Source organism: Pelmatolapia mariae, linkage group LG13 (assembly GCF_036321145.2).
Source record: "Pelmatolapia mariae isolate MD_Pm_ZW linkage group LG13, Pm_UMD_F_2, whole genome shotgun sequence".
Taxonomy (NCBI): domain Eukaryota; kingdom Metazoa; phylum Chordata; class Actinopteri; order Cichliformes; family Cichlidae; genus Pelmatolapia; species Pelmatolapia mariae.
The window spans coordinates 21,760,178-21,774,307 of NC_086238.1; the positions used below are offsets into that span (position 1 = coordinate 21,760,178).

Sequence of the window (14,130 nt, forward strand, 5' to 3'; positions counted from 1 at the left end):
CTTTGATTCATGTAGTTAAACATGAATCTGAAAAATGAATTCTGATGCATTTAAAGCCCAGAAATGAAGTATTTGCGGCGTCAGCGAGGTCCTCAAGACTTTTTATTTTAGCATCACTTCACAAAAAGGGTTAAAATGCAACCTGTGCTTGCCGTGCCAGTACTCTCTCACACACACATGCGCACACACACCGGTGCTTCTTTATTAATGGGATGTTGCGTGTTGTCCAGTTGGAGCTGCAGTGTTTTGTAACCATGTCCGTCATTATGTAAGAGATCGTAGTGAATTCCTGTCTGATACCCAGCTGACCTCTGTCATGTGAGTGTTTATGATCACTATGAGACACACAGATACACGCACGCACACACACAGATGGACATTGTTTCCAGCAGTATGATTGGCTTATTTATTTTGCTTTGGACGCTCTACTACCATCTGTCCTCCCTCCTTGTTGTTCCACAGAAGCGCTCAGGAACATTTTTTTCCCAGGGATTTGAAAATAAAAGTGTTTTCCAGATTAAGGATGTCTTGTATAAATGGAATTTCAGCTTATTGTTAGATAATTTGCCAATTTGTTGGGCCACAACTGACCTCTTATTCAAAATATTATGATAAAATTACACTGCACAATTGCACTTGAATTTGCTGGAGGTGAAATCACAAATGGAATGGCCTTCGCTTCTGTAATCAACCTTTTTTCACCTTCTCCACATCTTCTTTTTAAACCACATTTGCAAGGTGAACCTTGACTTGCTTAATGAAAAGTCTTTTGGGGAATGACATACATGTGTTTTCTTCTTTTATTAGAGGTCAATGAAAAAGAGAACATTTAAGGGAGAAGAAAAGGCAGCAAGGCGTTGATAAGGATTTTCAATGATTGTCGATGCTTATGAGTAATTGGGGCACGCCTCAGCGCATGTGTGCAAGCACTCAAATATGTCAGAAAACCGGTATTCTTACAGTAGTAGACAGAGCAGGAGCAGTATCAGCAGTAGTAGCTTGTATCGTCATAGTGTAATTGTATCTTAAGTTGCGTGTGGAAGTGTAGAAGCTGGTGAGCGTAGTCAGTCTGGTCAGGCCAGAACTACACCATCTCTTCCTCTGGGTTTTGTCTGGAATGTGTTTACTAGTACTGCATTGTGTGTGTGTGTGTGTGTGTGTGTGTGTTTGTGTGTGAGTGAGAGAGGAAAAAAGAGGGAGACAGAGAGGAGTGAGTTGGACAGCGTCGTCCTCATGTGCAGAGCTGGGTGCATTACAGTGAGGAAGAACGGGATGGCGCAGTCATGCCTGCAGACTGCTGTCGAACATGCGTCCAACTTTGACTGCTTTCTTGCTCGACCTGCAGCAGTGTAGTGGAGTGTTTGCACTTTGTGCATCTAGAGAACCTGAAATAGCCCGATGTGGAGGTGAGGGGGTGGGAGGGGTGGATGCGCAGCTGAGGCATGGAAACCAGCGTATCCGGTTACAGGATCATAATATCACTGCAGAGTCCATCCACTAGCACTGCACTACTGCACAACACACACTCACTACAGTCAGCTCTCGGAGTAACATGCACAGCCCGCATGTCTGTGCGTTTACAGGCTAACATGCACTTCCACACAGCAGAGCTCACCTCTGCATGTAAAAAAAGCTCTACATGGTCCTTTACTGTTATTTTGGGATTCGATTCACACCGTGCTCTTTATTTGTTCATGCAAAGTCATCCCTTCTTATCAGTCATCTTTTCCTCTTCGCTTCATGTGATTGTTTTACTAGAAAGGCCACTTTTCTGAAAGCTTTGTCAGCTTTTAATGTAATCATATCTTTATCACAGGCTTAGCTGCAAGCACCTACCAGATTGTAAATTTCACGTTAAGGTGCTATTTGATTGTAGTGTGGTTCTATCAGTTGCAGTAAATCCTTCCTTTATGAAGTAGACGAGCCCAAAGACATTCAGGGGGCCAGCCCAGTGTGTGGTTAGCTCTTGGTTTTGTATCAGGATATTTGGTGATATTTTACGCTGCAGGCAAAACCAAAGAAATGCTTCTTTTGACAAATGTTTTTCTCATGGATCTGATGACTCTGATAGAAGTAATTGTTTATGTAGTAATTTGCATTTGTTTGGTATGTTTTGCAAAGGCAAGGAGAAAAGGATTAAACGCAATAAATAAACAGTTTTTGTTTGCCTAGATTCAAGTAATACTTAGATATTGGACTTTGAGTAAAGTTTTGTCTACTTTGTATCGTCTGCCTCTGATATGATGATGGTTGTAACCTTTTACAGAGTATTGTTACTTCTGTAACTGCTGATTTTGTTTTGCAACTCTGTATCAAATGTAATGTAGTGAGTATCAGGGGAAAATTTGTTCTATTTTTGACCTTCAGAACTGCAGCTTGTTGTATTTCTACTCAAAGCTTCTTTGCTTTGAAGGTCTGAATATACCTTTTACTATGTTTACCTCAAAAAAGGTAGTTTTAATACCTTACTTTGCAAGACAGCTAACAGTGATTCACGTCGTCACAATGACCTTGAATAAAGATCGCGGCTCCATTTTAGAGCGTAGCACTCCTCCACGGCTGTGCTTTATCACGTCGACTCATTTATGACCTGTTTTTCTTCCCCTCGTGCGGTCATATCTAGACATGGCTCATAGAGAGTAGGATGGTGCTGGGCCTGTGAACTTTGACAGCCGGCGGAACGGGGAGGTGGAGGGTGTGATGTAAATGCTGAAGGGCGGATGAAAAAGAACGATTGAGAAGAAGTAAAATTCCAGAAAGTGTGCGAAGAAGATGTGGAGTAGAAGGAAAGGGAAGAGGAGGATAATGAAGTGGAATGTAAGGGGTGGGGCACCTCTGGTATGTCAGCCCTGCACTCAGTGTGTGCGAATGTGTGTGTGTGTGTGAGTCTAAACACCCCACCATGACTCAGTGAGTCAGACATGCGCAGCTGCTTCAGCTCTCAATCACACACCCGCAAAATGCTTTGAAACTATCTCTGTTGCTCTCTCTTTGATTCTCTGTTTCTGTCTCTCTCTGACACTCTCTGATTCGCCATTTCCCTGGAAGATCCACAAGCAGCTGCAGTGAGTGGAGAGGCTGCTTTTTTAAATTCACACACACACAAATGTTAAAAATCAGTCATTCATTTTTGAATGAACTCCCAACAATTTCTTTATTGCAGTAAAGAAACACATAGTTTAAAAAATGTGTTGATTTTTCAAACTATTTCTTTGTGGATTAGTGTTGACACACAAAGACTGTTTAGAAAAGATTCATGTAGCTTCTGGGACTGAAAGGTGAAGACAATGCTGTGGTGCATTAATCCTGCATTCTTTCTATTGGCCAGCAGGGGGCAACTCCTCTGGTTTCAAAGAGTTTTGTTGAATAAGTCTGTGGAAAACTGGCCCAACTGCTCTCTTCATCTGTGACCTCAGTAGACTCTTTCCTGATAGGTTTGTCTAATTCTTTAGTTTCAAGATACTCATTTTGTAAATAATTGTTCTATTTAGAGTTATAAAGTAAAAAATAAAAAGCAGGTTATGATTTACCATTGCATAAATGAAAGCTATACACATGGGCCACGGGGCGACCATGGCTCAGGGGATTGGGAAGCTCATCTGTAACCGGAAGATTGCCAGTTCGATCCCCCTGCTCTCTCTGTCCTGGTTGTTGTGTCCTTGGGCAAGACACTTTACCCTACTGCCTACTGGTGTTGGCCACAGGGGCCGATGGTGCGATATGGCAGCCTCGCTTCTGTCAGTCTGCCCCAGGGTAGCTGTGGCTACAACTGTAGCTTGCCTCCACCAGTGTGTGAATGTGAGCGTGAATGAATAGTGGCATTGTAAAGCGCTTTGGGTGCCTAGAAAAGCGCTATATAAATGCAATCCATTATATTTTCATTTCAACCCTAACACTCAATCATCACGGTTTCAAAAAAATGGCAACAGTGAAAATGCTTAAGTTGAGACACCACAAACTAGCGGATGAAATCTTAGAGGTCCTCTCTCTATCAGCACAGAGCAAGCAAGGCTTAGCCTAACATCTTGAGGATAATTATAATTTAACAAAATTCAGACAGAGTTTAAGAGACTACTTGAGAACACCTGATGCACATCATGAAGCTAATGAAGCATCTGCCCAAACTCAGACTGCTGAAAAGTGTGCCATGCAGATAGATAGAGCAAGCTTTTCCTCCAAGGCTGGCTACTTCTGGACTCTTTTTCACCTGGGCCTGAAGCAGTGGGGTGCTTAGTGGGCTCTCTTTCATCTGATGATGGCTGTCTAAACTATAGCAACCAGCCCAGCCGTTAATCCAGTGTGTCCTCCACAGCTCACAGGATTTTTAAATAGCAATGTTATTTTTCGTAACATGATCAAGAAAAGTCCTCATTTAATTTTTTTTGTGAACAGCTTTTGTTTTTGTTTTATTATCAAGGTCACTATGACATATATAACAAAGAAGTCTAAAACTAAAACAAAACTAAAAATGTAATTTGTTTTCTTTGCTGTTTTTCAGATTTTTGTCCACATATATGATATACAAACTATAATTTAATAATAAAGACAATCCTACAGTTTTGAAATGTCTTGCTTTTGAGGGGAACAGTCCGTGGATGATGAGAATAAGTGAATAAGCCAGGACTAGTTCATACAAAATAAAATGTTAATACTTCTGATTCTCCACACTTGAAGAACTGGCTGTCACAAGAATGGAGGAGATGTGATATCGTTTATAGGTGGAGAAAATGGTACTTAGAGAAGCCATTCATAGTTTTCATACGTGCACTCAAAAAAAAATTGAATGAACATGAAACAATTAGGGAAAGGATTTTAATGTGATTAAATTGCTGTATTTTCGTATTATACAATTTTGTTATTCCAACTTAAAGCACTTGAGTTGGACCAACTTAGTTAATTAATGATGAATCAACTTATTTACTGCAGTTGAGTCCAATTTAATAAAGCTTTGTAATGTGCATCTTTTTTTCCCTCCAGTTGAATGGATTTATAACAAATTTCACACAGCAGTCACTCCATACTAAAAAAAGAAGTAGGGAAGTTATGATTACAAGGCTTGATACAGAATTTTCTTTATGTTTTTGTCTTTGGTGGGTGCATAGCCGCAATTATTTAAAACCAGATATATATGAAAATGGTAGTCGTCAGACTAAGACTTTTAACAGGTTAAACCACAATAAATAACCACAGTAAATAGCAATAGCATGTAGCCTAACATCCTGTAACAACAGCGAAATGTTACCAACAACCTGTGTATGTTCACCCAACAGTCTGAACCAACAGATCTGTAAGGTCTCAATAATGATGCAACTGGGGGTTCAGTGCCTGGCCCAAAAGCAACTGAGCAGCAGTCATTTGCTAGAGGGAGGAGAAAATGTTGCTCATTTCCCTCCCACCTTACCAGAGCAGTCTCACCTCCTCTTCTACTTCCTCTTCTCACTTTTCCCCCTCCTCCTCCTTGTCTTCCTCCTCTTCCTTCCTGCCCCGCCCCCATCCCCCTCCCCTTCTCCACCAACACCACCACCTATCCCCCCCACCCCCACCCACACCCCCCACCTTCCCTCCCGTTCTTTGTCATCTCTTTGGGTGAATTCCCAGCTGACTCTGTTTGTCATGGCAACCAACCAGTCGTGGTGACTGGGCCTGCAGCTCCTGCTTCCTGTGTGTGTGTGTGTGTGTGTGTGTGTGTGTGTGTGTGTGTGTGTGTGTGTGTGTGTGTGTGTGTGTGTGTGTGTGTGTGAGGAATGAGGAGACGCATGCGCAGTGTGTATGTGTGTAGACAGCGACTGGCTGCATGAGCCTGTCAGCCTGGATTAAAGTCAAACATACTGCAGCAATGCCTTTCTTTCTTTCTTTCTTTCTTTCTTTCTTTCTTTCTTTCTTTCTTTTTTGCAGCACAGAAACAATTCAGTAGATACATGTATCTCTTAAAGTTAATGTTTATTCAGGGAATTTCGTGCAATAATCTCTCTCAGCCGTTTTTCTCCTACTGTCCCCCCACCACCTCCTACTTAGTAACTCGGTGTGCTATTCTAATGTGGCACAAGGAGGGAGAGTGGAGGGGGTGGGCTTTAAATCTGGCCTCTGATCCTGTGGTACAGCAGGGAGCGCTGCTATTACATAACTTCTTGTGTGTGTGTGTGTGTGTGTGTGTGTGTGTGTGTGTGTGTGTGTGTGTGCTGGGCTTTAGTGTGCAGTGGTGAGGCTCCCACTGCAGCTGCTTATGGTTTCAATATATGTTTTTTTTTTTTTTAAATCCCCTGTCACAGTAAGCTCGTTGTGTTTAAGCAGCTTCTTGAATCACGCCAGTTAAGCTGCTATGCTTCAGTCTGAAAACTTCACTGTGGAGTATGTCAGTGTTTTAGTGAGATGAGGTTGGGTTTGATGATCATTTTATACTGTAATCCAGTTGGGATGCTGGATTTTACTCACCATAGGAATATATCCCTCAATTGCAAGATGAGAATTTTCTTTTTTTTTTTTTTTTAGAATATCAGAGTTGTTTTGAGGTGTATTGTGGGAAGGGAACAAACCAGAACATGAAGTTTCAGTAATTTAGAAAGACTCTATTTACAGAGCAGGATTTGGTCAGGGAAACGTCCACTAGTGAGAGGAAGTAACTAGGACTGTGAAAAACTAGCTATTTATTAAGGAATGATAGTTTATTAATGACTTTTTTTTAAAAAAGTTGAATAGTCACAAAAGTTCAATAACCTGAAAAGGGAATTGACACTTGTGTCTGGTCAGTGTAATCAGTGATTGTTGAGTAGGCCAAACCACAGTTGCTTATAAAGTGGACCTATTATGCTTTCCCTGTTTTTCAGTCATGTATGCTGTCACAGTGCTGGATCATTACATTAAAATGGGCAAAGTCTAAACTCTAAACAGACATTTTTTTCTACTCTCAGTTTTGTGTGATGTCAGTAACATCCAGTGATAAGACAGCTAAACCCTAATGTTAGCAAAGCTATGTGCGTCTTCAATAATCTCTCCTCTGTCTCTGCTTATTTGTTTTTCAGATATATGTTCGGTAAAGGTGCGAAGCGAAAGCTGGACGAGGATGAAGAGGGGCTGGAAGGCAAAACGCTGGAGGCGCCGGTGGCGGGAGGGGGGCTAGGCGTCACTCCAGAAGGTCTTTCGAAGGTGTCGTACACCTTGCAGCGGCAGACCATCTTTAACATCTCTCTGATGAAGCTGTACAGTCAACGGCCGCTGGGAGAACCCAGCCTGGAGCGTCGCGTCCTCATCAACAACATGCTCCGCCGCATCCAGGACGAACTCAAGCAAGAGGGCTCCCTGCGGCCACTTCTCCTTCCGCCCTCGCCGCCACCCGACGACCCCATGGACGAAGGCTTCCGTGAGGCGCCGCCGTCTTTTGGCGTTCTGTCAGCGGCAACGAGCACACAGGTATCCCAGCCTTCTGCACTGCTGATGCCAGCGATTGCTCCTCCGCCTTCACCCCACCCAATGGTGCCTCCCAACTGCCAGGTATCCCAGGCCTGCCCCGGCCGTCCGGAGGCCTGTCCCGCCCCTTTGGAGGCCTGCCTCACTCCTGCCTCTTTACTGGAGGAGGATGGTGGAGATTCAGCCTTTTGCGCGGTATCTCCACCCACCCCCCCGCTGTCACCACCCCCAGTGCAGCCTCCCATTTCAGCACCTCTGAGCCAGGCGCCCCCCTCTGTCCCTGTGCCTGTCTTTTCCTCCTCTCTGAGTGACATGGAGTTGGGTCCTCCTACAGCCATAACAAGGACAGCAGCAGCTAATACTACGACCATGACTACCTCCCCAGCTCCCACACCAACCACCCAACCCCTCCTGTCTACACCCACCGGCTCACCCAGAGACTGCAGGACTACGGGTGCTAAACCAGAGGCAGCTGCCGTTTTCCTAGTGGAAGGCCGCTGTGCTGAGCTCCGGCCAATGGACACTCTCCCTGCAGTGCCCCCAGGTGGCCTGGTAGACGTTTCCTCCTCTCCTTCTTGTCCCCCGTCCTCTTCCTCGCCCTCGCCCTTTCTCTCAGACTTGGCATTGGATGATGTCCTGTTCGCCGACATTGACACATCCATGTATGACTTTGACCCTTGCACGACAGCAGGGGGAGCAGGGGGTGGGACAGCAAGCACCGGCGGCCTCGCCAAAGTGTCGCCAGTGGTGACGGCGGATGACCTACTCAAATCGCTGGGGGCACCGTACAGCGGCCCCGCCCCCCAGGTTTCAGCCAATCAGCCTTTCAAAATTGATCTGACAGAACTGGACCACATCATGGAGGTGTTGGTGGGCTCCTGACTCAAGGATGCCCCCCCCCATGAGAAACAGTTTAATCAGACTGGAATGAAAACGTGGGATCGATTTTTTTTCCTGGTTGTTGTTTTTACATTGTTTTTTTTTAAAACTCTCTTCAAAAGTCGGTAATTGTAAACATCGATGGTGATGTCAGTTAGTACTACTATGACAACTACTACTACTACACAACACTGTGCATGCACTGTCCTCGCCTTTCCAAATATGGAAAAGAAGTAACCGGGAAACAAACACATATAATTGTATTTCTATACTTGTGAGGACCTCCTTTCACTTCCTTCATTCCCTAAACCTAATCCTCTTTGTAATCTTTAACTTTAATCTAAGCCTTAACCCTAAGGAGTAACTGTAAATAGAAGCAATGAAATTGTCCTTGTTGTGGACAACTCTATCTACCCTTGTGGGGACACTTACTCCTCACAGGTAAAGAAATACAAGCATAAACATGAGACACACACACACACACTGTAATTATGGCTTTTAGCAGATGAGTGCCTTTCAAAATGACCACTTATTCAATTCCTGTTTTTACAGTATTTTTTTTTCGTTTTAACAGCCTAGAGAGGTCACTCCTTAATGTTTTTTGTTTAATTTATTGTATTGAAACTATCGTTAAGTAAGGTAATTTCTCATGATCAAATAGTAATTATTTAATCTCTATCTTATTACAGATGCTATGTTTTATTTGTAAAGCAAGCATAAAAAGGAATATGTAGTTTTACCAGTGTGCTAGATGACATATTAGCTTGGCTATACGATTACAGTTTGGGAGTGGCTCTGCGACGCCTCGCCGATGTTTTGGTAAACTCTTTTTGTACACATCATGTCTATGAATTCAGTGCAGGACCTTCGTTTTTTGTTTTTTTCTTCCTTCTCCTTATCAGCAAGCACATATAACTGTGCTGGATGCTGTTTTACATGAGTTTGGTCATATGAGCTGGTTATCATGATTCACTTGCAGCAGAATTCAAATGAGCTACACCCACAGGGGAAAGCTCGGCGTGTTTACATTGGAAGCGACAGCAACAGCAGCAGCAGCACCGACTCATGGCTCCCAGTCGGATGTAGATGATGTGAAAAGTGCAGCCTAAGCAGAGGCTTAGGGCCCACTACACGCATGTTTAATTTAGCTGCGCAGGCCTGAAAACAAAACAGCTGTTACCCCATTGCAGGGAAATTCACTGTGGTACCACTGCAACTCTTGGAATTACACAAGAAAAATGTGGGCGTTTAGTAGGACTACTATTTTTTGCGTGAGGTTTAGTTCCCTCTCATTTAGCAACACAGGTGACTGGCAAATTGTAGCAGGACATACAGTATTACACACACCCTGAGTATGTTTACTTGTGCTTAGAATAGAAGCCCTAAAGTGCAAAATCTCACAGTTCTGTAGGACAATTTTGAGATTGCCTCAAAAAGCTCACGGGCCAGGAGGTCTAAATCTGACTCGTAAATAATAAGAATGCGGGTTTCCACTGAAGTAGGAAACCCAAACCACAGTGTTAACCTGATACTGCAACCATGCAAAGTGTTGTTTCAAAACACTTCCAACCCCCACCCAGCAGAGGTCACTATTGAATATTTATGGCACTAAAACACAAAACTGGCAGTTAAGTGATTCTGAGTAACAGTTGTCTGTGGGTTTATCACTGCAAGGTACATATTACACAGAATCATCTAGTGAAAGTATAGAAGGGGCACTAGAGAGTGCAGCTTTAGTGTTAACCACCATTGTAGCTGCTGTGTGCTGTATTTTCTCATCATACATATCTTCAGCATCTGTCTAGCTATTCAGAGAGAGAAGCAGCATGAAAGAAGCGTTTCTGGACACTGCAATGATCCAGAGGGCCGGGGAATGCCACCGGTGGCTAATTTGATATGGAAGTGTTTTTCAGCAAGTCACCATAAGAACCCCTGAACCCTTGTGTGTTTGCCAGCACAGCTTTGCGGTGGTCTCGCGGTATTGTTCGAGAACATTGTGTTCCAGTGGAAGATCATCAGCTTCCCAGGGTACATTTGATTTCAGCTAGCTTGTAAAAGAATGGCATTTTAAACCGAAGCAGAGTGTGAGCCGAGCACATGGCAGCACCAACTAATACCATTTCTAGATGACCGTATCTTGTTGCTTTCACCATATTTAAATTTTGGAGTGCTTGTTTTTCTTTTCTTTTTTTAAATTGTCAATGAAGTTATTTATTCGTATGGATTTTTTCCCCTTTTTTTGTAAATATATTTATTTTTTATGTGAACATTTGGATTGTAAATGTGTGTACAGAATGTGTGGTAGGAATGTACTTCAAATAGGAATGTATCCGAGTGTGGAACTATGGGGTGGAAGCCATTTTTTATATACATAGGTAATTATATTATCTTGTTTATGTTTGTTTTGTTGCATTGTTATCGTTTTTTGTTTTTTTGATTTCTGGGGTGGCGGCCACAACTTTTTACATCTTTTGTACTCTCTTGTTCATCACTTTCCCGTTGAAGGCGAAGAGTTCATGCAGCAATACTCAAAAAGCCCATCTCAAACCTTCGGATGTCAAGTCTCCAAAGCCTGTCAGATGCTCTGATGCCAAAAGTAATGTACATAGTATGAACAACATTCAAGGTTCTGAGTCTTTTTCGATCAGTGTTTGTCACCGAATCGGTTTAAGCGCTGTCCGAGCGTGCGGCAATTTCTAACCGCAGATAAGGACTGACCACAGTCGAGGCTGAGTCCCTCTGCAAAGGCTGTATTTTACACAGACCTCAGAGCTGTGCCTTTTTCTATGCAATAGAACACAAACACACAGAGAGAAACTATCAGCTGATCACTGTATTGGGATCCAAATGTGGACTGTAGATAATATATACATATATATATATATATATATGTATATTGAGATATATATGTATATATATATATATATATATATATATATATATATATATATATATATATATATATATATATATATATATACATACATAGTAAATGAAATAAAAGTACAGCTGTCTATGAATTTGAAACAGTCTTACTTTTGTAGTTTTATATATATATATACATATATATATATATAAATATACATATACAATAAACTGTAAAAAGAGCAGGTGTCTGTTGTGTCTCCCTGTCTTTGTTTTTTTGACGTGTACATGATTGAACATGAGTCACTGTCAAAGGTGGAGTGATGACAAGCAGAAGTGAAATACAACTAATAAACTGGTTCTTGGGTTAGTTAAAAAAGAGGAGGGAAATCTTACCACAAGTTCAACTTATGTGTGTAATAAGACTCACATGATGAGAGGGTTATGCACAGTACCTGTGAAGAAGATGGCCATGAAGTGTAACCGAAAGCTCTGGAAACGAACTTTTAAAAATTAATTCAGTTGCAAATCAAATGTATTTATATGGCACCAAATCACTGTCACCTCAAGGCACTTTATATTGTAAGGTAAATACCCTACAATAACACAGAGGAAAAATATCAACAATCAGATGACCCCTATGAGCAAGAACTTGACAACAGTGGGAAGGAGAAAACCCCTTTTAACAGGAAGAAACCTCAGGCAGAACCAGGCTCAGGGAGAGGCAGCTGTCTGCCATGACCGCTTGGGGTGAGGAGAGTGAGACAGTGAGAAATATCCTATGGATTCAATGAGTTTTTAGGTCAGCTCAATAAGGATTAATTACAACAGACCGTTCTAGAAGTAATACATTTTTGAACTAGTTTTTCCGCATCACTCTGAGACAGGATGTTTCTAATTTTAGAGATATTACACGAATGCGAGAAAACAGTCCTATGTATTTGTTTAATGTGCACACTGAAGGATATATCCTGGTCAAAAACAACTTCAAGATCCTTTACAGTGGCACAGTCTAATGCCATCCAGTGTTAGTATCTGGTTAAACATTATGTTGTAGGGTTGAGTACAATAACCTCAGTTTTATCCAAAATTAGAAGCAGGAATTTAGAGGTCATTCACATCTTTGTCTTCAAGACATTCCTGCAGTTTAACGAATTGGTGTTTGTTATCGGGCTTCATGGATAAATAAACCTGGGTATCATCTGCATAACAATGATAATGTATGTTAATGATACTACCCAAGGGAAACATGTAGAAAATAAACAGAACTGGTCCAAGCACAGAACCCTGTGGAACTCCATAATTAACCTTAGTGTGTGAAGAAGAAGGCTCCCTATTTATATGAACAAGATAGATATGATTCAAACCACTGCAGCACAGTACCTTTAATGCCCACAGCATGCTCTAATCTCTGTAATAAAATACTGTGGTCCACTGACGTCTAGCAAGCCAAGCACAGAGATGAGTCCACTGTCAGAGACCATAACAATATCATCTGTAACCTGTCGGCATATTCTGTTGTGCAGGGTCTTGAGGCCCCCTGGAATAACAGAATGTGCACAGCTTTAACATGTGAAAGGTGAATTATCCTATTGGTCGTGACGTTGCTATTGCTCAGAATTGACTTTGTGGACAACGCATCAGTGGCCACCTGTTGTACATGTTCTATTTTCAGCTCTCATGAGACCCAGCACATGGTGGGTCTCTGTAGCATATAGGTGTAATTGAGCAATAATATAGCATTAACAATTTGGATATTTTAACCATTATAATACAGTGCACTTTCATTTTCACTGTCGTGTTGTATAAAGGCAGAAATACTCAACCACTGCAGTAATCCCAAATAAAACTAAGCAGCATTTTTATGGATATACATTTTATAAATATTATATTTATATGCATTAATATTATTATCCCGATATGTAATAAATTTCACAATATGATGATTTTGACCACAATTTGTCTGTTAGAATATGAAGATACTTGTCCTAGGTTGTTTTCTTTAAAGTGACTGGTGAATCTTTTAGTGCAAATTAATCTAAGTATAATCTCGAACCCATACTCACACAACACTTAAAACAACAAAACTGAAACTTGCAGCTGTTGAGCACAACCTGTAGAAGACAACAAGCTTTGTGCACAGAGCTGTGAATTCCGGTTTTATTTTGACAGCAAATTTAATGAATACTTAAAATAATGTTCGTTTGAATTATGTGAATATTTCACATGATAAGATAAAATAAGTTAAGATGAGATCAATTCTTATGCCAAAGTTTAGCCTTGAGAAAACATGTTACCGTCATTGGTGTCAGCCTATTAAAACGAAAGATGAGATTAGAGTCTTCATTGACTATGATGTTTGCAGACAAAATTCTGATCTGTAGTGTAGGGAGGAGATGGTGGGTGACCTCTGAAGAGAAGAGGAATGAAAGTCACTAGTAGTGAAACTAAATGCATGTGCAGGAATGAAAAGGTGAAGTGGAAAGGTAAAGATGCAAGGAGTAGAGATAGTGAAGGTGGGAGAGTTTAAATACCTGGGGTCAACCATCCAAAACAACAGAGAGTGCACAAGAGAGGTGATGAAGAGAGTACAGGCAGGGTGGAGTAGGTGGACATGAGTGTCAGGATTTGTAAAGATGGGAGTGAGATGTAAGGTTTGGAGATGGTGGTACTGAAAAAAGACAGGAGGCCGAGTTGAAATGTTAAGATTTTCACTGGAAGTGATCAGGATGGACAAGATTAGAAATGACTGTATCAGAGGGACAGCTCAGGTTGTTTTAGCTGAGATTGAGACTGTTTGGACATGTGCAGAGGAGAGATAGTGGATATACTGGACAAAGGATGTACAATAAAGATTTTCAGGCCGGAGGAAAAGAGAAAGACCACAGAGAAGATCCATGGAGGTAGTGGAGGAGGAGATGCAGATACTCTTTTCTTTGTGGCTTGTCCTCAATCTCCAGCTGGACACTTCTCTATGATAGC

The 14,130-nt window shown here is 41.8% G+C and overlaps 1 protein-coding gene across 2 annotated transcripts in view; it reads left to right on the forward strand.

The window, feature by feature from the left end:
• The window catches only part of sertad2b (SERTA domain containing 2b), a 43,797-nt gene extending 32,626 nt beyond the window's left edge, over window positions 1-11,171 (forward strand). For both annotated transcript variants that reach the window (XM_063491764.1, XM_063491762.1), the window contains exon 2: window positions 7,020-11,171. In XM_063491764.1, the coding sequence (XP_063347834.1) occupies window positions 7,024-8,286 (1,263 nt within the window). In that variant the 5' untranslated portion in view covers window positions 7,020-7,023 and the 3' untranslated portion in view covers window positions 8,287-11,171. The remainder of the gene's footprint in view (window positions 1-7,019) is intronic.
• The last annotated feature ends 2,959 nt before the right edge of the window (window positions 11,172-14,130 follow it).